At 42.1% G+C, this 23399-nt stretch overlaps 1 protein-coding gene across 4 annotated transcripts in view; it reads left to right on the top strand.

The window, feature by feature from the left end:
• The window catches only part of LOC126416643 (sister chromatid cohesion protein DCC1), a 108490-nt gene that overhangs the window by 43153 nt on the left and 41938 nt on the right, over nt 1-23399 (top strand). For 3 of the 4 annotated variants that reach the window (XM_050084432.1, XM_050084435.1, XM_050084433.1), the window contains one exon: nt 16436-16655. In XM_050084432.1, coding sequence (XP_049940389.1) covers nt 16436-16655 — 220 coding nt within the window. Of the gene's footprint in view, nt 1-877; nt 951-1113; nt 1205-16435; nt 16656-23399 lie in introns of all 4 variants that reach the window. The other variant, XM_050084436.1, reaches the window with a different exon arrangement.

Raw genomic sequence — 23399 nt, 5'->3', positions numbered from 1 at the left:
GGTGTGTATGTAGGAGAAAATATGTTGCTTGAATATTCTTGTAACATATGCTTTCAGTAGTATAGCATTACACCCTTCCGTGATGCTCTTGTACTTACTAAATCAACCCATGATGTAATTTGCTGCTTCTTTCTCATCTGTTAACCCTACCTGGTAATGGTTTCAGAGTGGTGTGGAATTGGTCTAACAAAGTTTTGTAAACTACCTCTTTCATGGAAGTTGAAAAACTGGATTTTGAAATATTTAACATTGAGATGATGCCACTGTCTGTTGTGTCTTTGCACCTAAACATATCTTGACTAGTTGATATGCTTGATCAAAATCATTCTTTTTATCGGTAATTACTGTAGTCAAAATTAAATCTTCTTGAGTTGCGTTTCCTAATTGTCTTTCAATGATAATTTTGCCATATATACTTGGTGATTCTCTTTCATTTAGCTGGTTTTGCATTTGGTTTCATACTGAATTAACACTTCTTTCTACTTTTTTGACACATGGTGGGTCTAGAAATTGTACCACTAATATTAAGTTTTCAAAACACTTTTTCTACTTTTCACTATAAAGATTTCTTTTTATTTGTGACCTCTTCTCTACCTTTTCCTCTTTGTAGCTCTATATCATTACATTAATATTCAATTAATGATGTTGCAAAACTTTTAACTACATTAAATGAAACTCGAAGACACTTTTACCGTATACGTATTTTTACTCTGGGAATCGAATGCTTCTAATCTCTGCCACTTGTTGTAATTCTTTTTCTTTCACCAACTTGCATAACAATCCTCCAAAATTATTTATTGTGCACAGTATATAGATTTACTTAGTGTAATTATTGATTAAATATGTTGATTGTTTTGTTTCTATTTCACAATTACAGAAAACACTGCATAGACTGAAATGTCACAGATGGAGAATCAACAGAAAATCGATAGCTCATTAGAGTTCCAAGTGTAAGCTCGTTAACTACAATACATGAATTGCAATTCCTTTTACATCAAAGAATAATTATTCATGATTTTTATCATAGATGCTGTGAATGCTAACATGGTATTGCTTAGTATTTTTACTTGTGGATAATGGTTATCATGTTGTGTAAGTTTTTGGCTGGCTCAGCTTTTTCAGGCCACTTCCTCTTCTCAGCTACAGCACATGTGGCAGCTCTAAAATGAAACATAAAATTTCCACAAGAAAATTAGTACTACAGGTAATTAGCCTATAAGAACATTTCAGAATTCTTGTGTGAAAAGAAAAATTCACTCAAGAAAATTATAAAATTATGAACAATATGAGGAAAAGATAGACTGCTTCTCACCATAAAGATGACATGTTGTCTTCATGGCAAGTAGCACTCTATCATTTGTTGATATAAAATTATGAGATAGAATTGCTAGCTAGTACTTATTACATTCAGGAGTAGAAATATTAGTACTAGCCATAGGCACATGTAAAAATACATGGTGCTACCCTAGGTTTGGAACTACTAGTTCCTACCTTTGGGAGAGGTACGTTGGGGAAGGTTAAAAGTGAAGGCCGGTTCACTCACACCCCAGCATGAGAATGATCTCAGGATGAGTGGCTATTGAGCTGTCTCTCCTTGACTCCACAATAGATGGAATTCCTCTCATTCTGAGAGCTGAGTGACATGCTCTTCCTTTTTTACCTTCCTGAGGAAAGAGCTTTTATTTCCAAAAGCCAGGATACTGCTCTTTTATATGTGCCTATTGTGTCGACTGAGCATTCAGCAACAACACTCAGTATGGTATGTAAAGTGAGGTCCATTGTAGTTGAACTCAGCACAAGCACTGCAGCCCTCAGGTAAAAATATCTATTAGCAGGTCTCCCGCCCCACATGCACCCTCCATTGGCAGATTTCCACACTTTTCCAGGCGCTACCCAGGCCAGCTCATCTGCCTCCATTGTGATGTCCACTGGTGGCGATACTAAATCCTTCCCCCTTCTGAAAAGGCAACATAGATCAGCGCATATCTGGAGTGGCTGCCAGAGAAATTGACCAGAAGCAATGGAGGCAAAGCCACGTCCATTGGCTGGGAGCAGGGATTAGGCAAAGGAGGAAGAGGATGGGATCAAAATCTATGGGCTTCACGTCGGCAGGCGCAGGTGCAAACCTCACTGGGGCCCAATGGTGCAGGAAAAGGAAGGACAGTGGATAGGGCAGCAAAGGGGAAGCAAGTGGGAGCCCCCACCCAGAACGACATTGTGACCTATCCTGCCAGTGTGTGGAACAGAAGACTGTAGTCATTGATGTCCCAACATAGCATGGGCACAACTGATTTGCTTGATGGGTAGGCTGCTCCTCACCAACATCCAACACATACAGCTGCCAACCATTACGGCCCACCATGACATCTGGCAGCCACTGACCAAAGGACCAGGCCCAAATGGTAGGCCTGGGAGGAAAACAAATTGGGTCACAGTGGTCTAAACACGACACCCAGCAGCCACCCATGTTGCAGGCCACCCATGTTTCTAGCACAAACAGTAGCCCTGGGAGGAAAATGCAACAGGTCTTAGTGTCTGTGGCAAGCGACTCAGGGTTCGACAAATCCGGGAGACCCCACAGCTGGTGATCACACAAATGTTCCACTGCACTGCAGCTGCTGACTGGCATTGCCAAGTACATAGCCAGAAGACCCAACAACACATTTTCAAGGAAAGAGACAGACACTGAATTCTTCGTTTGGATCTTGAATGTGTGCATGAAGCTCTCCACCTCCAAGTTAGAAGTCGGGTGAAACGGAGTGGTGGTCGGGTGCTGCACACTTTTACGAATGCAAAAGTCCTCAAACACCTGCAACACCAATTACTTACCACCATTGGACACAAGGGTCCAGGGCGATGTGTCATTATCAAAAATAACCGGCAACATGTGGAAGACAGCGTAACAATGTGCTGGATGTTGGACAGTGTGTGAACCACCAACAACCAAATGCTGCCCAAACGTGAACCAGAAAAATTGACGTGCTCCATGTCCCAAGGGTGCTCCAGGACTTGCAATGTGTGCGGTGGTGCAGCCTGGTTCTGTGCACATCCTTGCAAACTCACACCAAACATATGATGTCATGATAAACTGCAGGCCAATAGACACTGCAATAATTCCTTTATACAAGTCTTGCTGCTATGCGACACATGCAGCAACTAGAGTATTCGAAGGTGCGACACCGGGGGATGACCAGTCAACAGCATTGGACCCCATGGACAACACTGAGTCCATCATGTGGGAGAAAAAACGTATGCCGCACTGCATCTGCATCCAAAGAGGTGCACTCCGGCCAACCCATGTGGCGTGCCGAAACAGATTTTCTGGAAAAGGGGGTCAACAGCAATGACGATTGTGACCTTTCATTCTGCCAATGGAAAATTCAACAGGGTTTGTTGCAACACATTATCTAGTGCAAACTTGTGAGCCTCTTTCAATCAAACTCCGTATCGGTCATCATTAGTAGCCATGATAGTGCATCAACATTGGCACATTGGATGATGGAACTGTAACAAATGTCATAACACTAGCTACTGAGACAGGTGGTCCTCCTCTGGAATTGGTAGGCAGTGATATTATGCAGCTTGGAATGAAGGCCAGATAAGGAAGCTAGTGGCTTGTGGTTGGTGATTAAGGGGTACCTTGCCCCATACATGAAAACATGAGACTTTATAACTCTGAAAATAACTGGCACCTCCTTTTCCACTTGTGAAAATTACACTGTGTGGCAGAAAGTGCCTCCAATGCATAGGTGATGGGCTCTTCAGTGACAACCATCTTTCAGTGGGGTTAAAGGTTTACCCAGTGTAAAAGAAGCCCAACTGGGAACAGAGCACAAACACTACTTGAAGGATTGATAAACTTGTTGACAATCTACAGAGCAGGCTAACTTAACACTCTTCTGGTGAAGCCAGTTAAGGGGATTGCAGAGGAATGCGACCTTGGGGAATGAACAGAGTGTAATACAAAATCTTGGCACTCACTCCACATGTAATAACAGTATATATGGTACAACAATTATATAATTAAACTCATTGGAGCTGCCAGAACAAGTCTGTTCACATGTAAGTGAGGATAAAATATACTACATCCATGTAGGAAGTTCTTGAACACACAAAATAAAGCTTTCTGCTGCTTCTCTCCCCAGGTCAGCACTTTTCTTTAGTAATTTCAGTAGGTCAGATGATGATGATGAGCTGTGTCTGGGGAGGAAACTACAGTAAAACCCAGTGAATCCTAAATATTTGTATGCTGAGGAGTTCTCAGTTGCCTTATCTTTTGTGGATCAGGTTCAATCCCTTTTTGGGTAATCACATTTCCAAGAAATACAATTTGCTTCTTTCCAAACCACAACTTTGCGAAGTTTATGCACTTATGACATAGTGTAAGATGTTGGTGTTCATCTCGTGACCGTGAACGAATTAAAATGTCGTCCACATAGGCACTAATTGACTTAAGTAGTTCGTGCTCTAAAAACTGATCAGATGCTCTCATAAAGGCAGTACAAAATACATTCAAATCAAATGGGGTTTTCTTAATTTGATAGCTCTCGGCATTGGTAGAAACACTATTTTTGGCACTCTGGGCACAGTAAAGTTTGCAGGTGACTGTCTGTGAGGTCTAAACTGCTCAAATACTTGACATCATTAAAACACTGTAACAATTCCTTTAAATTCCTGATTTGATCCCTTTAGGGAAGACTCATCCTGTTGATTGCTCTGATGTCTAATGCAATATGACAGTCCCATTTTGCTTCATTACTGCAGGGGTGGGACTGCTTTAGTCACTCTCTGATGCTTAGCGATTCCTGCATCTAGCGTTCTCTGGATCTCTTGGTAAATGGCAGGTTTCATGGCTAACAGCACACAGTAACATTTTATACAAATGCTTTGTAATGTTTTAATTTGCAAACAGATTGTTTCATTAGTCCAGGATGAAAATACATCTTGGTGATACAACAACAACAACAACATCTCTCAACTCCTCCTTTATCATCTCAGCAAGTTCTGTGTACATGTTTAATTTTGCTTGAATATCTGCGTCTGTACATTCAGTTTCAGTGGCTCACAGCCAAAACTAAAATCAGTTTTCCTGTGAATCCCGAAACAGAAACGCATCAGCATTTATTCTACATTGTGGCAGTCAACCATGTTGTTGTTGTTGTTGTTGTTGTTGTGGTCTTCAGTCCTGAGACTGGTTTGATGCAGTTCTCCATGCTACTCTATCCTGTGCAAGTTCCTTCATCTCCCAGTACCTACTGCAACCTACGTCCTTCTGAATCTGCTTAGTGTATTCATCTCTTGGTCTCCCTCTACAATTTTTACCCTCCACGCTGCCTTCCAATACTAAATTTGTGATCCCTTGATGCCTCAGGACATGTCCTACCAACCGATCCCTTCTTCTGGTCAAGTTGTGCCACAAACTCCTCTTCTCCCCAATTCTATTCAATACCTCCTCATTAGTTATGTGATCTACCCATCTAATCTTCAGCATTCTTCTGTAGCACCACATTTTGAAAGCTTCTATTCCCTTCTTGTCTAAACTATTTATCGTCCTTGTTTCACTTCCATACATGGCTACACTCCATACAAATACTTTCAGAAACGACTTCCTGACACTTAAATCAATACTCGATGTTAACAAACTTCTCTTCTTCAGAAACGCTTTCCTTGCCATTGCCAATCTACATTTTATATCCTCTCTACTTCGACCATCATCAGTTATTTTGCTCCCCAAATAGCAAAACTCCTTCACTACTTTAAGTGTCTCATTTCCTAATCTAATTCCCTCAGCATCACCCGACTTAATTCGACTACATTCCATTATCCTTGTTTTACTTTTCTTGATGTTCATATTATATCCTCCTTTTAAGACACTGTCCATTCCATTCAACTGCTCTTCCAAGTCCTTTGCTGTCTCTGATAGAATTACAATGTCATCGGCGAACCTTAAAGTTTTTATTTCTTCTCCATGGATTTTAATACCTATTCCGAACTTTTCTTTCGTTTCCTTTACTGCTTGCTCAATATACAGATTGAATAACATCGGGGAGAGGCTACAACCCTGTCTCACTCCCTGCCCAACCACTGCTTCCCTTTCATGTCCCTCGACTCTTATAACTGCCATCTGGTTTCTGTACAAATTGTAAATAGCCTTTTGCTCCCTGTATTTTACCCCTGCCACCTTCAGAATTTGAAAGAGAGTATTCCAGTCAGCATTGTCAAAAGCTTTCTCTAAGTCTACAAATGCTAGAAACATAGGTTTGCCTTTCCTTAATCTATCTTCTAAGATAAGTCGTAAGGTCAGTATTGCCTCACGTGTTCCAACATTTCTACGGAATCCAAACTGATCTTCCCCGAGGTGGGCTTCTACCAGTTTTTCCATTCGTCTGTAAATAATTCGCGTTAGTATTTTGCAGCTTCATGATTGTCATTCCCCTGGAATTTGTAAGGCTACCTCAACTGTCTATTGTAATTTTTCCTGCGGTCATCATACTGGGTGACCAACGAGAACTGGATGTTTTCGAAGAGATTAGGAGTGGGGGAGCATTCAGTAGTGCTCTGGCTATCTGACTCTATGAGTAACGCATTTTTTTGTGCGAAGCATATGTTCGAAATGCTGAGCTGGTCACAGCAGTGAAGCAGCTTTTTCATGTTCATTTCAGCCATAGACATCAAAGTACTTTTCCCAGCCACAATGCAATTCTCAGGTATGTTCCCAGTCTGAGGACAACAGGAATTATCATAAAGAAGCAGCTGCTTGGCCATAAGAATAATACAAGGAGGCCAGAAAACATCGAGATGGTGAGACAGGCATTGGTGCGGAGGCCAGAGTGGTCTGCAAGAAGACATACTTGTCAGTTAATGTTAAGTAGCGAACAAGTGCACGCTATTTTGAAGAAAGATTTAACATTTCATCTGCGGCATATAACATGTATATGAATAACAAGAAGACTTTGCTGTCTAGAGGCAAGTGCTGCTTCAAGACAGTGAAAATGCAATAAGCATCATGAGTGATGAGGTTCATTTAATTTTAGTGGGAAGGTTAAAATGCAAAATTTCTATTACAGGGATTCTGGGAATCTGCACATCATTCACAAACACCACTTCGTGCAAAGCATGTGATGGTGTGATGTGCAATTAGCAATTTTATCATCATTGCCCCCCCCTTTTTTTTATATATATAATGAAAATGGTACAATCGGGACAGTCCACACTGAATGTTACATTCACATGCTTAACACTTTCTTGCATTCACAGCTGCGATGGTGACATATACATAAGAACAATGTTTATTTTCAACACGATGGTGCCGCTCTCCACACACTGCACATGAGCTGTGGACGTGGTTTGTCATACGTTTCGAGGCAGGGTCATTTTCCATTTTAGTTATGTGTTGTAGTTTCCAAGGTCCCAAGCTTTGTGGATGAATTGTCCTGCATACTGATGTCTCCTACATTGGTGGCGCTTGTTAAGGGTAGCCTGTTGTTTCAAAAAGTCACATTTATTCACAGTTTATAGTTAACAAAATATTACCCCTTTCAAATGTTGTTGTTAGCAAAATGACGCACCACTGTGCTGGACTGCTGCATTTTATCCATTTGCTGTAGTTGTGCTGTCTCCGAAGATAGCGAGGAAGTCACCGTCATGTCTTGGTCACCTGTTGTGATGTCCCTTCTAGTTACTCACTTCATTGACTGTCCTCTCCTTTGTTTCATTATTAGTATTATTTGATAATTGCTTGGGTGGAGTTAATTAAACACAATGATTGAGATGCCACTATCAGTTTATTATATGCTTCATCAAAAGTTGTTACTGAAATACAGGAACAAAAGCATGCCATGGCTTTCTAATAAAAGTGTAAATTTCATGAATGCTTCAATCTTGGATGACATCCCCTACTTGTGAATTTCTGCTGAGACATAGTCATAAAATTTAGTACCCTAATTGTCTTTCAATCGAATACTTCCTCTGAATAAGTGTTCACAATCAAAGACTCCAAATTAACTACTGTCATGCTGGCACGCACTCAAAACCAGGCCAATGTAAAACTCATTGTTGAGCCCAGAGATGCTAAGCTGCATATTGTTTCACCTCACAGAGATTGTGTTTGTTTGCGAATCAGTAGAGATGCGGCAATTGTGACCTCACAAGCTGTATCAAACCAGTCTTCAAACTGATGATGACAACAACATCGATGCCCAATTTATAATTATAACATTTATCTGCAGTTGTTATTGATCTCGTGCCTTTTGAATTATGTCTGAAGACAGCAGCACTCACTGAGTGAAGACTAGCTGCACTGAATGCACAGTTTTCACTGTCAGCTGATTTTGTGGCCACAATCAATTCATTTACTTCTACAAGTACATGACTACTCTGAAATTCACACTTAAGAGTGGCCTGGCAGAGAGTCCATAGACAACGTCCCTATTTCTGTACCATTCCACTCCGAAACAGTGCATGCTAAAAACAGACATTTAAATCTTTCCATATGAGCTCAGATTTCTCTTACTTTTTATGATGATATTTCCTTAAGGAGGTGGGCATCAACGAAATATTTTTGCATTCAGTGGAGAAAGTTGGAGATTCAAATTTCGTGAAAAGATCTCACCCCACCAAAGAAATCCCTTTTATTTAATGATTGTTATTTCAACTTACATGCCATATCTGACACTCTGTCACCTGTTTCATGATAATACAAAATGAGCTGTCCTCCTTTGAACTTTGACATGCTCCGTCAACCCTAGGTGGTAATAATCCCATACCACACAGCAATACTCTAGCAGAGGGCAAACAAGTGTAGTGTATACAGTCTTTTTAGTGGATCTGTTGCCTCTTCTAAGTGTTCTGCCAGTAGAATACAGTCTTTGGTTTGCTGTACCTCCAAAATTATCTGTGTGTAAAAAATCATAACTCCATCTGCATTCCCTATGGGAGAGTTTTGTCCACATTCCCACATTATTCCAGTGCCTGTGAAGTGCAGATGGAGCTTTAATTTTTGAAGCACTTGTGAAAGAGCTATGCACTAAAATCAGCTGACGGTGCTCAAGTAGATGATAAAATTAAGAAACATCTGTTTGACAATATAATATAATTGGATAGATAAAAAATCTACTCACCAAGTGGCAGCAGGAGAACACACGTATAAAAAAAAAGTTTTACTTCTGCAAACTTTCGGAGCCAGTGGCTCCTTCTTCCAGCAGGAGGGCTGAAGGGGAAGTAAGAGGGATGGAGGGAAAGGAACTGGAGAAGGATAGGAAAAGGGTAGAGATCGGAAACGTCACCCAAAACCCCGGGTCAGGGGAGACTTACCATACAGTATGAGAAGGAAATAGCTGCCACTGCTTGGTGAGTAGATTTTTTTATCTATTCTATTACATTATATTTTCAAAAATTGATTACTTTTATTGGAACATTTGTTTGAACACTTATAAACAGCTAAAGTTGACAAAATGATTTCAAAATTTACATAGTAATGTGTTGTGTACATCCTGAATTTCTTTTCAGACACTTTTAGGAAATTAGGTGTAATTAGCAATCTCACAATCATCTAATTCCTCATTATGTATCTTGTTTATTTTTCTTTAACAAATGATTACTTTGACAGCAAAACTAACAATAACCAGTACATTTTTCAGTATGTCCTTTGTCCTATAAATCACCATGTAATCTCGCTCTGACATCGAAAAGAGTGAGTTATGAGAGTATAAAGTTGATTATGGTCCAATTTACAGTTAACAAACTGTCCTGATAGGCAACAAAACATTTGAAAAGGCCATTACTGTTTCATTGCTCCTACTCCATGGTGCAACTTTTCACTTGATAATCTGATGAAGTCTTGTTATGAGAATATACTCATAAATACAATTTTCAGACAAATTGTAATTTACACAACTACAATACAATACACTCATAATTTCATTGTAGATTCTGTAGGGTTCAGAGTAGTATTCTACATATGCTTCAAATTTTTGGACAAACTGTACAGACATAAGGTAAGAAATTGGAAATACTTAAAGAGTTGAAACTTAAATTAAAATATACCTTCTTTGCCACTTAACCTTCAGTATATCTGCTAGCTGGGTTTTGGGGATTTGAAACTGTTTATAAATATCAATGTCCATTGTACTGGACATTCACTGCTTAGTACACAGATAAATATTGTATGTGGACAGTTATTATTGTACTTGTGTAAATATTAAGTAAGCAGAAATAGATAAACAGCAATGCCTTAGAATAACCAAGGAAGCAGCACACTTTTTAAGGGTTGCATTTTTCTATATGATTATGTTATCCCTCTTTGAAGCACAAGTAGATTTTAGTAGAGTAATGTTGATTAATTGTGTAAATAGTTTAATAATCACTTTTGCTGTTTTGTTATAATTTTGCATGTTGGTTACTGTTGGAATTGTTTTCTGAATCTGTGGGATATCCTGTATGAATGAGTAAATTAGTGGCTCCACTCAGAGCTACCAGTCATGTGTGCATGAGGTGTGCTTGCTTGTGTGAATGTGTGAGTGTTTTCTTTCCCAAAGAATGCTTTGGCCGAAAATATAATGTGTTACAGTCTTTTCGTTGTGCCTGTCAGCAATTCAGTGGGTCATCTTTACAGCGAATAGCAATCTATCCTTTTTCTATTACTGTTGATATTCCAACCTGAAATTCCCATTGCTTAAATTATGGGCTGAATGGATGAATTGTAGCATTAATTGTAGCATTGTTGAAAATTACCTAATGTTATTTTGCAATCTGCAGAAATATCCCAGTAAATCCATTTTTATAGCTTTTTTGAGATTAATTATTAAAGTTTTTGCTAAGAATTATACCTTTTTTTAACTTCGATATGATGATGAAAGTAGGTGCTGACAGATGTAAAAATTACCGAATTATCAGTTGAATAAGTCATGTTTGCATAATACTATTACAAATTCTTAACAGACAAATGGAAAAACTGGTTGAAGCCTACCTTGGGTAAGATCAGTTTGGATTCTATAGAAATGTAGAAACACATGAGGTAATACTGACCCTACAACTTATCTTAGAAGCTAGGTTAAGGAAAGGCAAACCCACGGTTATGCATTTGTAGACTTAGAGAAAGCTTTTGACAATGTTGACTGGAATACTCTCTTTCAAGTTCTGAAGATGGCAAGGGTAAAATACAGGTTGCAAAAGGCTATTTACAATTTGTACAGAAACCATACTGCAGTTATAAGAGTCGAGGGGCATGAAAAGGAAGCAGTGGTTGAGAGGGCGTGAGACAGGGCTGTAGTCTATCCCTTATGCCATTTAATCTGTACATTGAACAAGCAGTAAAAGAAACAAAACAAAAATTTGGAGTAGGAATTAAAATCCAGGGAGAAGAAATAAAAACCTTGAGGTTTGCCGATGGCATTGTAATTCTATCAGAGACAGCAAAGGACTTTAAAGAGCAGCTGAACGGAACAGACAGTGTCTTGAAAGGTGAATATAAGACGAACATCAACAAAAGTAAAACGAGGATAATGGAATGTAGTCGAATTAAGTCGGGTGATGCTGAGGGAATTAGATTAGGAAATGAGACACTTAAAGGAGTAAATGAATTTTGCTATTTGGGTAGCAAAATAACTGAGGATGGTTGAAGTAGAGAGGATATAAAATGTAGACTGCCAGTGGCAAGGAAAGCATTTGTGAAGAAGAGAAATTTGTTAATGTTGAGTATAGATTTAAGTGTCAGGAAGTCTTTTCTGAAAGCATTTGTATGGGTTGTAGCGATGTATGTATATGAAACATGGCTGATAAACATTTTGGCAAGAAGAGAATAGAAGCTTTTAAAATGTGGTACTACAGAAGAATGCTGAAGATTAGATGCGTAGATCATGTAACTAATGAGGAGGTACTGTATAAAATGTTCGAGAAGAAGAATTTGTGGCACAAAATGACTAGGAGGAGGATTCCGTTGGTAGGACACATTCTGAGGCATCAAGGGATCACCAATTTAGTACTGGAGGGAAGTGTGGAGGGTGAAAGCCATAGCGGGAGACCAAGAGATGAATAAGCTTAGCAGATTCAGAAGGATGTAGGTTTCAGTACTTACTTGGAGATAATGGGGCTTGCACAGGATACAGTAGCATGGAGAGCTGCATAAAACCAGTCTTCAGACTGAAGACCACCACCACCACCACCACCACCACAACAACAGATATGTATTTTAGGTTTCTTGTTATGTTTTATGATATTGCTGAGTGGGAGATTCATCTCAAGCACTGAAAAACTTATCTTAATGAAGGATTTCATTGTCATTAACAGCATGTTAAAGGAAATTTTACATTGTGATACTGGAAGTTTTTATTGTAGCAGATAGGTTGGTACAGAAGGAAAATTATTGCCTGTGGAAACCATCCAACAGGCACATCAGACTTCATGCTTTCAGGATGGTACTGAGCCTTTTCTGGTAAAGCCTAAACTTTAGGATAATGAAGGTAATCTATAAGACATTTCAACTGTATCATGAAAAGGATGGCTGCTACTCACCATATAGCGAAGATGCTGAGTCGCAGATGGGCACAAGAAAAAGAATGTCACAAAATGAGCTTTCGGCCAACAAGGCTTTTGTCAAAAACACACACACACACACACACACACACACACACACACACACACACGCACGCAGGACCAAACCACAGTCTCTGGTAGCTGAAGCCAGACTACAAGCAGTAGTGCATGATGGGAGAGGCAACAGGATGGTGGTAAGGAGGTGGCAGGGACGGGAGGGGGGGGGGGGGGGGAGAGTGGGGTAGGAGTGGGGAACAGTAAGCTGCTGCTAGTGGGAGCATCCAGGGGCTAGGTGGAGAGAGGGTAGGGCAGCTAGGTGCAATCAGGAGGCTAGATGGAGGGTGGTGGAGAGGGGGGAGGGGGGATGGGTAGCGGAAAAGGAGAGAAGTAAAAGGACTGGGTGTGTTGGTGGAATAGAGGGCTGTGTAGTGCTGGAATGGAAACAGGGAAGGGGCTAGATGGGTAAGGACAATGACTAACGATGAAACTGGTCATGTTATCCAGAAGGTAAGCTAGAACCACTTTGTTGCATTATACATGGGCGTGATGACCAACAAGCTGTCTACCCGCATGAATGGCCACTGACAAACAGTGGCCAAGAAACACCTCGACCAACCTGTTGCTGAGCATGCCATCCAACTCACTGTTGTCAATGTCACTGACTGCTTCACAGCCTGTGTCATGTGGATCCTTCCACTAATACCAGCTTTTCTGAGTTGCACAAGTGGGAACTCTCCCTGCAGTATATCCTACATTCTCATAACACTCCTGGCCTCAACCCTCATTAGTCAGTGTCCTAATTCCACCAACACACCCAGTCTTTTTACTTCTCTCCTTTTCTGCTATCTCCCCCCCCCCCTCTCCCCCCTGCCCTCTGTCTAACCTCTCAACCTACTGCACCTAACTGCTCTCCCACTCCCCACTCTCCACCTGATCCCTGCGTGTTCGCACTATAGTCCGCGACAGCGTTAATGGCCTGTCGCCGCGCCGCGCCGTGCCGTGCAGCTTCCTAGGAGTGCTGCATTGTCAACTTGGTGATGGGCAAATTGACGGCAGCTACACTACGGACAGCTACTTTAGCCGGTGTTTGACCTGTCTCGTTACAGTCAGGTTCATGGTGCTCTACTCCCCGTTCTGTGATAAATTTATTAAATGTACCTAATAACTGCAACATACACATAACAGAATGGAATGTCTATTCAATTTTTCCCAGTCGTAACTACATTATGAAATAGTGATACATACTCTCTCACTGCAGAATGGATTCTATAATAAATTGCACCTTACAGAAAGATTACGCCTTCCATTCCTCTTGCTTTATAAATAAAAAGATGAAAGAATCAAATCTAGAATACCCACCCCAGCCCCCAGGATGAACAGTATTTTAATCTACGTTATATCGTAGACAGAATAGAGAGAGAAGTAAAATAAACAAATTTGTTGGAATGGCCATTATCCGCAGCAAGTATATAAATAATCGTTTTTTGAAGTAAACGTCTTTTCTAACTGCAATTTGTTTTATTAATCCAGATGCATTCCGCATTTTATTTTAAGGCATTATCGGTGGATATCATCTGAAATAGTACACTGTGGCTATAAGCAGTCATTGTAGATTTAAGAACGGTTCACGTCCTTATTTCTGCATATAATCATAAGTAAAATTTATTTATGCAAAAAGAAGGGCGTAAACTGTTTTAAAATCTACATGACAGCATATAATAGCTACAGTGTACTACATCAGATGATAACCACCAATGATGCCTTAAAATAAAATTCTAAATGTGTCTGGATTAATAAAACAGATTGCAGCATAAAAAGGCATTTAATTTAAAGAGAGAGAGAAAAAAAAAAGAAGTAAAATAAAATTGTCATTACAGAATAGATATTCCACTGAACTGCTTTCTACGACACAGACAGCTTGAGAAGAAAGTAAATGTTCATGATAATTACAGAGTAAGTTTACATTCCATTCACACACCTTTTTACTCGGAGCTTTCATTGTCACTGCCTTCGGAAGTGGAGTCGCTGGATATGAGAGCTAGACTGACGATTAACGAATCCATTATTTCATCTCTGACAACTTCTTTCTGGTAATCTACTTCTTGCAGTTTGTCATTGTGACGCATGCAAGCTTCCCAATCAGCAACGGTGATTTTCTCTATTGCTTCATGGGCGAGTCTTTCAGTGTCGGCTATTTTAAATGTAGTATTTTTGTCTGCCATGTATTTCTTCACCTGTGCCCACACCAGTTCAATGGGATTATAATGGCAGTGATAAGGAGATACTCATATCACTCTGTGTCCATGTTGCTTAGCTATCGAGTCAATTTCATAGTTTTTAATGCTGGTCTTTGACATCTTCACCAGTTCCAAAAGCTCTGCTCTTGTTTGTGTTTCACTGTGCGATACATTATTATTTCGCAACCAAGAAACAATATCGCATTTCCTTGTGCTTATAGTGGGAGGCCTGTTGACGACAACAGTGAGATAGCTTGCATTGTCCATAACAATGACAGAGTCTGGATGCAAATAAGGCAACAGCTGATTCTGAAACCATTCTCGAAATGTTTCTCCATTCATTTCGGTATGGTAGTCAGATGTGGTTTTTGATTTTGATTTGAAAATAAGTTTGCTTTCAGGCACAAACCCGGTAGCAGCAGAACAAGCGTGACATATTATAAGACGCCCTCCTTTTCCCACTGGAACTTTCAAACTGCTTTGTCCATATGTTGTTTGTCAAATAAAATTTCTAGTTTGGCTTTGATTTACCCATGTCTCATCCAAGTAATAGACAGCTGATGTTCCTTTATATCTGATGTCGTGCATTTTTCTTAGAAACATAATTCTAGCAGCAGCAATATCATTACACTCCATTAAAAATTTGCGCCCATCATTGGACTTTACATATTTAGATCCAATATTCTTCAACATTCTTTGCATTGATCTTGCACTTCCATCAAACCCAGTAGCTTCATGCATAACAGTGCACAATTTTGCTGCTATGGGGAACGCGCCTCTTTCATAAAATTCGAAAACCTTGTGACGTAACACATTTTAATCGAAGTCGTCGATTCCTTTTACCCTCTTTGGAACGCTATGTTTCTTCCCTGGAGACCGAAACACCACATTGCCAACTGCCTGCTCTGACATCTTTGTCTCCTGTATAAGGTACGTGACAGTTCGTACACCAGTATCGCCACAGGCCACTGCAGTACGTTCCTGCACCTTGGCAACCTCGCAGATCGGCTCGCCTGAAACTGCCTCACGCTTGAAGAAAGAGTACACTCTAAAAATAAGGTCTCTTGCCTCTTTGTGAAACACTTGACGATGTTTAGGTGTTTCAGCCATTATGGCAAAACTCAGAGAAGACCCAGTATACAACAGAAATTGGCCAACCGCACTTTTCCACACGTAAAACATGGTAAAACTCTGAAATATGACGGAGCTTCAGACAGTACGAGGCGCGGAAACCAAATGAGGGCTCATAGGCCAGCTGCGCAGCTGTCTACTGTGCATCGTCGACCGGGAGGCCATCGACGCTGTCTCGAAGTGTAGTAGCACTTTACTGTCCCCCACCCCTACCCTGCTATCCCTCTCTCTCCCCACCTCAGCCTCCTCCTTATCCCCATCCAATTGCCTTTCTCATGATGTGCTGCTGCTTGTAGTCTGGGTTCAACTGCCAGAGACTGTTGTCATGTGTATTTGCTTTGTGTGTGTGTGTGTGTGTGTGTGTGTGTGTGTGCGTGTGCGTGTGCTGAAAGCTCATTTTGTGTCAGTCGTTTTGTTGTGCCTATCTGCGACTCAGTATCTGTATGGTGAGTAGCACCAGTCCTTTTTATAATATTGTTATGGTCCATCCTGGATTTTCCATTGTTTTATAATAAATTTCAGTTTTGTGTGTTCAGGTTTTGGGTGTTTTCTACAAATATTTTGAACTGCATCCATCAAAACCAAAATTGAAGAAACTATATCAGCTTTTGAAGGAAGCACCTTATCGCGGTCCAGAACTGGAAGATGAATTAGAGGGACAGTTGTATACGTTTGATGATCTTTTAGAACACGTGCAGGCAAGTGGAATGGAACTGAAAGCAGCTCTCCAGGAGACACAAACTGTTTGCATAAAAGGTAAACTATATCATTTGTTCCGTGAAATAATTTATTGTGTATTTGACAGGTAGAAACATCACTATTTCGGTTGCTAATGTCCTTTGTATGTATAGCACTGGCTGTGTATAAGAATATGCACATAATATGTAGTTACACTCGCTCCGTTAAAAGTGGATCTTTGGTATAAATAGATAGAAATATGGCAATAAAAAGTACTTAGTGGAATATAAACAATGGAAGGCGTTGATGCGTACTTAAATTGTTTCAGTCAGAAGTTATGAAGAGGTGCTGCTTTGCGTCTGGTTCGTGGGGATTAGGGACATGTTGGATAGACTTAGGGCCATGCGCATTATATCGTGCAATCCTCTTTGCTTCAGTCCCCCACAGTCCCTGTACCACAACTCCCTCCAGTCCGGTTCCCTTAATCCCACTTCACTCTTTCTACACTCACTTCCTTCTCTCTGAAGTCCACTTTCTTCTCTGTTCTATCACCAGTGCCACATTCCTATCCTGTGTGCTTCCTACATTTCTCTTTCAACCATAAACAACTCTTCCTTTCAATGTTGCCTACTGTTCCCTGCTGCTGTTTTCCTCTCGTTCACTCTGCCAACACCACCCCTCATCCTAGGTAAGCTGCAGCGTCAATACAGTGTAGTTAGCTTGGGCAACATAGAGGGGGATAGGGGAGGAGGGGGGGGGGGGGGTTGTTAACTATACAGTGGTTTGTCACTTTTACTACTGTCATGAATTATGTTTATACAGCGAAGCTTAACAGAAAAGAGGAAAATTAACTTTTTATTCATTCTTTTTTAAGTTGAGAGAGCCATCAGTGACTTCTCTTCTTCTGGATCGCTTAAAGCAACAGTTAGTTATATTTTCTCTTTCAGTTTTATGCTTCTCGTTATTATCCCTTTTTGCTCTGTGGTATATCATTTTGCAAAAAACTGCGGTTTGTCTTTATCTGCTAGTCTTCAGTTGTTGCTCTGACATATACCGACTAATGAAAACTACAAACTTTTATCGATGTAAGGTATCTGTCTAAATGGTTACATCAACATTACACCTTTCTAAACATGTGCAATTTATTGATGTCCACGTTTTGATAATACAAGGGAAATAAAATTAAAAAAAAAGAAATTGTTTACATTAATTGTTATCTTCACTCCCATTTTTGTTTACCGTGCCTGTTGTCTATGGTATCACTATTTGTAATCATCATCATCATAGACAAGTTGTGAAACTTATACCTCCTCTGTCACAAATATTTGATTGTTTCTTTTAAATATGTTAAGATTTCTAAAGCTGTTGTCATAGTGGAACCTGAGAACATAGCTGGTTTATGATGTATTTCGCTTGTGTACTGACGTGAGAATGTTACAGTGTCTCTTGCTTGCAAACATATCGTCTTCCTGCCCTTCTCTCATTGGCTGTGTAGAACCAGCAGCTGACTCAGCTGCTACCGTTCCCATCATACCTCACAGTGCGCATTGACAGTATTGCAGCACTAAATACATAAGTATACCACCGGTCCAAATCTAGATAGACTTTTAGCATCTCCTGCGGAAATGTATGCTATTCTTGAGTATTTAGCCAATTTTAAAGTCATTTCGATTCTGAGTGCAAATAAATTCAGGTAAACTGCAGTTTAAACATGGTAGATGTTCATAAAAAGCCAAAGTACACTGTTTACATTCTCAGGTTGGCACCAAAGCGTAACTTCTGTCCACTCGCTACTCCTCTCCCTGCACTGATACTAGTTCACAACCAAGCTGGTGTCACTATGCTCCCTCCAACTAAATCCTGTGCTTGAGCAGCAGTGGCAATATATTCTAGGGTGCAGGTCATATGTAACAACAACAACAATGACAACAAATACATAAATAAAAGATACCGTCCCCCTGCGGGTCAGGGGGTTAGAATAGGCCCTAGGTATTCCTGCCTGTCGTACGAGGTGACTAAAAGGAGTTTCACACGTTTCAGCCTTTGTGACAGTCCCCTGTAGGTTTTGACTCCATTCTTCAAAATTTTCCCGAAGAGTGAGCCAGTTGGCGAAGGGTACCTTACAAGATACATCGTTTCCATCGTGCATTGAGATATTTAGCCCACTTTCTTGTCATCCCATTGCAGTCCTGCCCATTCTCCATCTCATGGCGATGACACCTTCCTGGGTGCATTTTCCACCATGCAGTATGCAATGTCGATTTCTGTGTTGACAATGATCATGGACTTCTTTGCACCTGATGTCCAGCATGGTAGCCAGTCCGTTGTGGTGGGGCCGCCATGTACCCTATTGATTGTAGCCCCCTGACCACACACACACAGGGATCGCTCTGCTGATGCCTTCGCCATTAACTCCCCACCTATGCCAAGGGGTAGATGCCCATCCTCCTGGGGCATCGGGACTCCCGGCAAAGGCCATCCTGCCAGGTGGCCTTTGCTGCGGCTGGGTGGCGCCCGTGGGGAGGGCCCGTGGTCGGAGTGGGTGGCATCAGGGCGGATGACCCGCGATGAAGTGTAGTCCATCATCTCTTGCTGGTGGTAAAACACCAGCTGTTTCGAAGTGATTACGAACTCAATTCAGTGCACAGAAGTACAACCCCAAATCGTTCCCCTCCCTGGCAACACCATGGGAGGAACGTCAGGCTAAGGATGGCAGCGAATCTTATTCGCCCCGGTTCCTTGTATGTTCGAGAGCTGATGGGGAATCTTTCATGACGATGAACCCTCAGTTTTTTGTTGAGTATTTAGAGGAGAAGTTCGGGGAGGTGGAGGGCTTGTCCAAAATGAGATCTGGGTCAGTCTTGATCAAAAAAGCATCCTCTGCCCAGTCACGGGAGTTACTCGCTTGTGACAAGCTGGAGGATGTTCCTGTAACCATCACGCCCCGTAAGAGCTTAAATATGGTCCAGGGTATCATATTTCATAGAGTCCTTCTTTTGCAGTCCGACAATGAGATGCGCGCCCATTTAGAGCGGCGAGGTGTACATTTCGTCCAGCGTGTCCGCTGAGGTCGGAAGGATAACCAGGTTGCTACCGGTGCCTTCGTCTTGGCCTTTGAGGGTGATACATTGCCCGAGAAGGTCAAGGTGATGGTCTACAGGTGTGATGTAAAGCCCTATATCCCTTCCCCGATGCGGTGCTTTAAGTGCTGGAAGTTCAGCCATATGTCTTCCCCGCTGTACTTCCAGCGTCACGTGCCAAGATTCTGGACGCCCATCACATCCCAATATTCCATGTGCCCTGCCTCCCATCTGCGTCAACTGTGGAGAGCACCATTCGCCTTGCTCGCCTGACTGCAGGATTCTCCAGAACGAAAGGAAAATCGTGGACCTACACTGAGGCTAAGAGAAAATTTGAACACCTGCATCCTGTACATATGACATCATCTTACGCTGCTGCTACAACAGTTCTGGCACCATCAGCTCCGCCAACCCAGGTCACCTCTCAGAGCCGGAAGACTACACCTGCCCCCTCGATCGTGGGGGGCATTTCCCTCCCCGTTGCTCCTGCACCACCTACTTCGGGAGTAACACCCCCTCCCCCCCAACCATCAGGGACATCTGTCCCCACTTCTAAGCTGGAGAAGCTTAAGTCTTCTTTGGCTTCTTTCACTAGGAAGGGGTCCCTTGGGTCACTCTCTTCCCAGGTTTCTTCTAGTGGGAAAGACACCACCCGCCAGTGGCTGAAGAGCCAAAAAGCAGCTGGTCGTACGGCTTCACGCTCAGCCTGTCCCGGAGACTGAGCCAGTGAAGTCCTCCTAGCCAGGGAAACCCAAGGAGCAGCGAGAGAAATCCAAAAAGAAAACCCTTAAGACCAAGGAAATTGGGGTAGCACCCACACCACCGCTACCTACAAGCTCTGCGGCTGAGGATGGGGTGGAGATTTTGGTGTCTGCTGATGATCGAGATCTCGCCAGACCCTCAGACACAATGGATATAGACTGCTCAGGCAATAAATCAGTGGCAGCAGGGGACTCTGAGGCATAAATTACCTCATTGAATGTTCCATGCTGCCTTCCCAGTCTCATGATGTGATCCTCCAGTGGAATTGCGATGGGTTTTTCCACCGCCTGGCTGAGCTACGGCAACTGTTAAGCTTTACACCTGCTATCTGCATTGCCCTCCAGGAAACCTGGTTCCCAGCAATGCGGACCCCTGCCCTCTGTGGCTATAAGGGATTATGAGGGATATTACAGGAACCAGAGCGTCTATAATCGAGTGTCAGGTGGAGTTTGTGTTTAGGTCCTAAACTTGGTCTGTAGTGAACATGTGCCCCTTCAAACCCCTCTTGAAGCAGTGGCTGTCAGAATAAGGAAGATGCAGGAAATAATTGTCTGCAATGTATATCTTCCTCCCCACGGTAACATCGATGTGATGGTTGAGCAGGTGACTAGCAAAATTGTTTCTGCTGCAGAAAATGTTATCCCTCTCTTTTTAGGGTGCTCAAAGTGTAAGGCTGTCCCTTGGTGGTCGCCGAAAGTCACTGAAGCAATTAAGGAGTGTCAGTGAGCTCTACAGCGGCATAAGTGGCACCCTTCCCTGGAGCATCTCATTGCCTTTAAAAGGCTCCGTGCCCGTGCTCGCTACAGTATCAAACAATGGAAGAAGGAGTGTTGGGAGTGATACGTCTCCACCATTGGGTGCCACACAGCACCTTCCCAAGTCTGGGCAAAGATCAAACATCTTTTCGGGTACCAGACCTCAACAGCTGTCCCCGGTGTTACCATAAATGACAAGTTATGTACCAATGCAAATGCGATTGTTGAGCACTTTGCTTGAGCCTCTGCATCGGAGAATTACCCCCAGCCTTTCACACATTCAAATGGCGGGTGGAACGGAATGTCCTCTCATTCACTACACACTACAGTGAATCCTATAACGCCCCATTTACAGATTGGGAGCTCCTCAGTGCCCTTGCACATTGCCCCGACACAGCCTCTGGGCCTGTTTGGATCCACAGCCAGATGATAAAACACCTCTCGTCTGACTACAAGCCTCATCTTCTCGTCATCTTCATCCGGATCTGGTGAGATGGCGTCTTTCCATCGCAATGGCGGGAGAGCACCATCATTCCAGTGCTCAAACCCGGTAAAAACCCACTTGATGTGGATAGCTATCAGCCCATCAGCCTCACCAACGTTGTTTGTAAGCTGCTGGAACATACGGTATGTTGGCGGTTGGGCTGGGTCCTGGAGTCATGTGGCTTGCTGGATCAATGTCAGGGCGGCTTCCGCCAGGGTTGCTCTACCACTGATAATCTTTTGACCATCAAGTCTGCCATCCAAACCGCTTTTTCCAGACGGCAAAACCTGATTGCCGTCTTTTTTTTTTTACTTACATAAAGCATATGACACGACCTGGCGACGTCATATCCTTGCCACATTGTATGAGTGGGGTCTCCGGGGACCACTCCCGATTTTTATCCAAAACTTCCTGTTCCTCCATACTTTCCGTGTCCGAGTTGGTGACTCCCATAGTTCTATCCATATCAAGGAGAATGGAGTCCCACAGGGCTCTGTATTGAGTGTCTCTCTATTTTTAGTGGCCATTAACGGTCTAGCAGCAGCAGTCGGGCCCTCCATCTCACCTTCTCTCCATGCAGACGACTTCTACATTTCGTGCTGCTGCTCCAGTACTGTTGTTGCTCAGCGGCACCTCCAGGGAGCCATCCACAAGGCACAGTCATGGGCTCTAGCCCACGGCTTCCAGTTTTCAGCCGCAAAGTCGTGTGTCATGCACTTCTGTCAGCGTCATACTGTTCATCCAGAACCCACACTTTATCTTAATGACGATCCACTCACTGTAGTGGAGACATATAAATTCCTAGGACTGGCATGCAGCTTTACTGTATGATTACATGATGATGGCGTCCTCTTGGGTAAAATATTCCGGAGGTAAAATAGTCCCCCATTCGGATCTCCGGGCGGGGACTACTCAAGAGGATGTCGTTATCAGGAGAAAGAAAACTGGCGTTCTACGGATCAGAGCGTGGAATGTCAGATCCCTTAATCGGGCAGGTAGGTTAGAAAATTTAAAAAGGGAAATGGATAGGTTGAAGTTAGATATAGTGGGAATTAGTGAAGTTCGGTGGCAGGAGGAACAAGACTTCTGGTCAGGTGACTACAGGGTTATAAACACAAAATCAAATAGGGGTAATGCAGGAGTAGGTTTAATAATGAATAGGACAATAGGAATGCGGGTAAGCTACTACAAACAGCATAGTGAACGCATTATTGTGGCCAAGATAGATACGAAGCCCACGCCTACTACAGTAGTACAAGTTTATATGCCAACTAGCTCTGCAGATGACGAAGAAATTGAAGAAATGTATGATGAAATAAAAGAAATTATTCAGATTGTGAAGGGAGACGAAAATTTAATAGTCATGGGTGACTGGAATTCGAGTGTAGGAAAAGGGAGAGAAGGAAACATAGTAGGTGAATATGGATTGGGGGACAGAAATGAAAGAGGAAGCCGCCTGGTCGAATTTTGCACAGAGCACAACATAATCATAACTAACACTTGGTTTAAGAATCATGAAAGAAGGTTGTATACATGGAAGAACGCTGGAGATACTAAAAGGTATCAGATAGATTATATAATGGTAAGACAGAGATTTAGGAACCAGGTTTTAAATTGTAAGACATTTCCAGGGGCAGATGTGGACTCTGACCACAATCTATTGGTTATGACCTGTAGATTAAAACTGAAGAAACTGCAAAAAGGTGGGAATTTAAGGAGATGGGACCTGGATAAACTAAAA

This window comes from Schistocerca serialis, chromosome 8 (assembly GCF_023864345.2).
Source record: "Schistocerca serialis cubense isolate TAMUIC-IGC-003099 chromosome 8, iqSchSeri2.2, whole genome shotgun sequence".
NCBI lineage: Eukaryota > Metazoa > Arthropoda > Insecta > Orthoptera > Acrididae > Schistocerca > Schistocerca serialis.
This window is presented reverse-complemented; position numbering and strand designations above follow the sequence as displayed.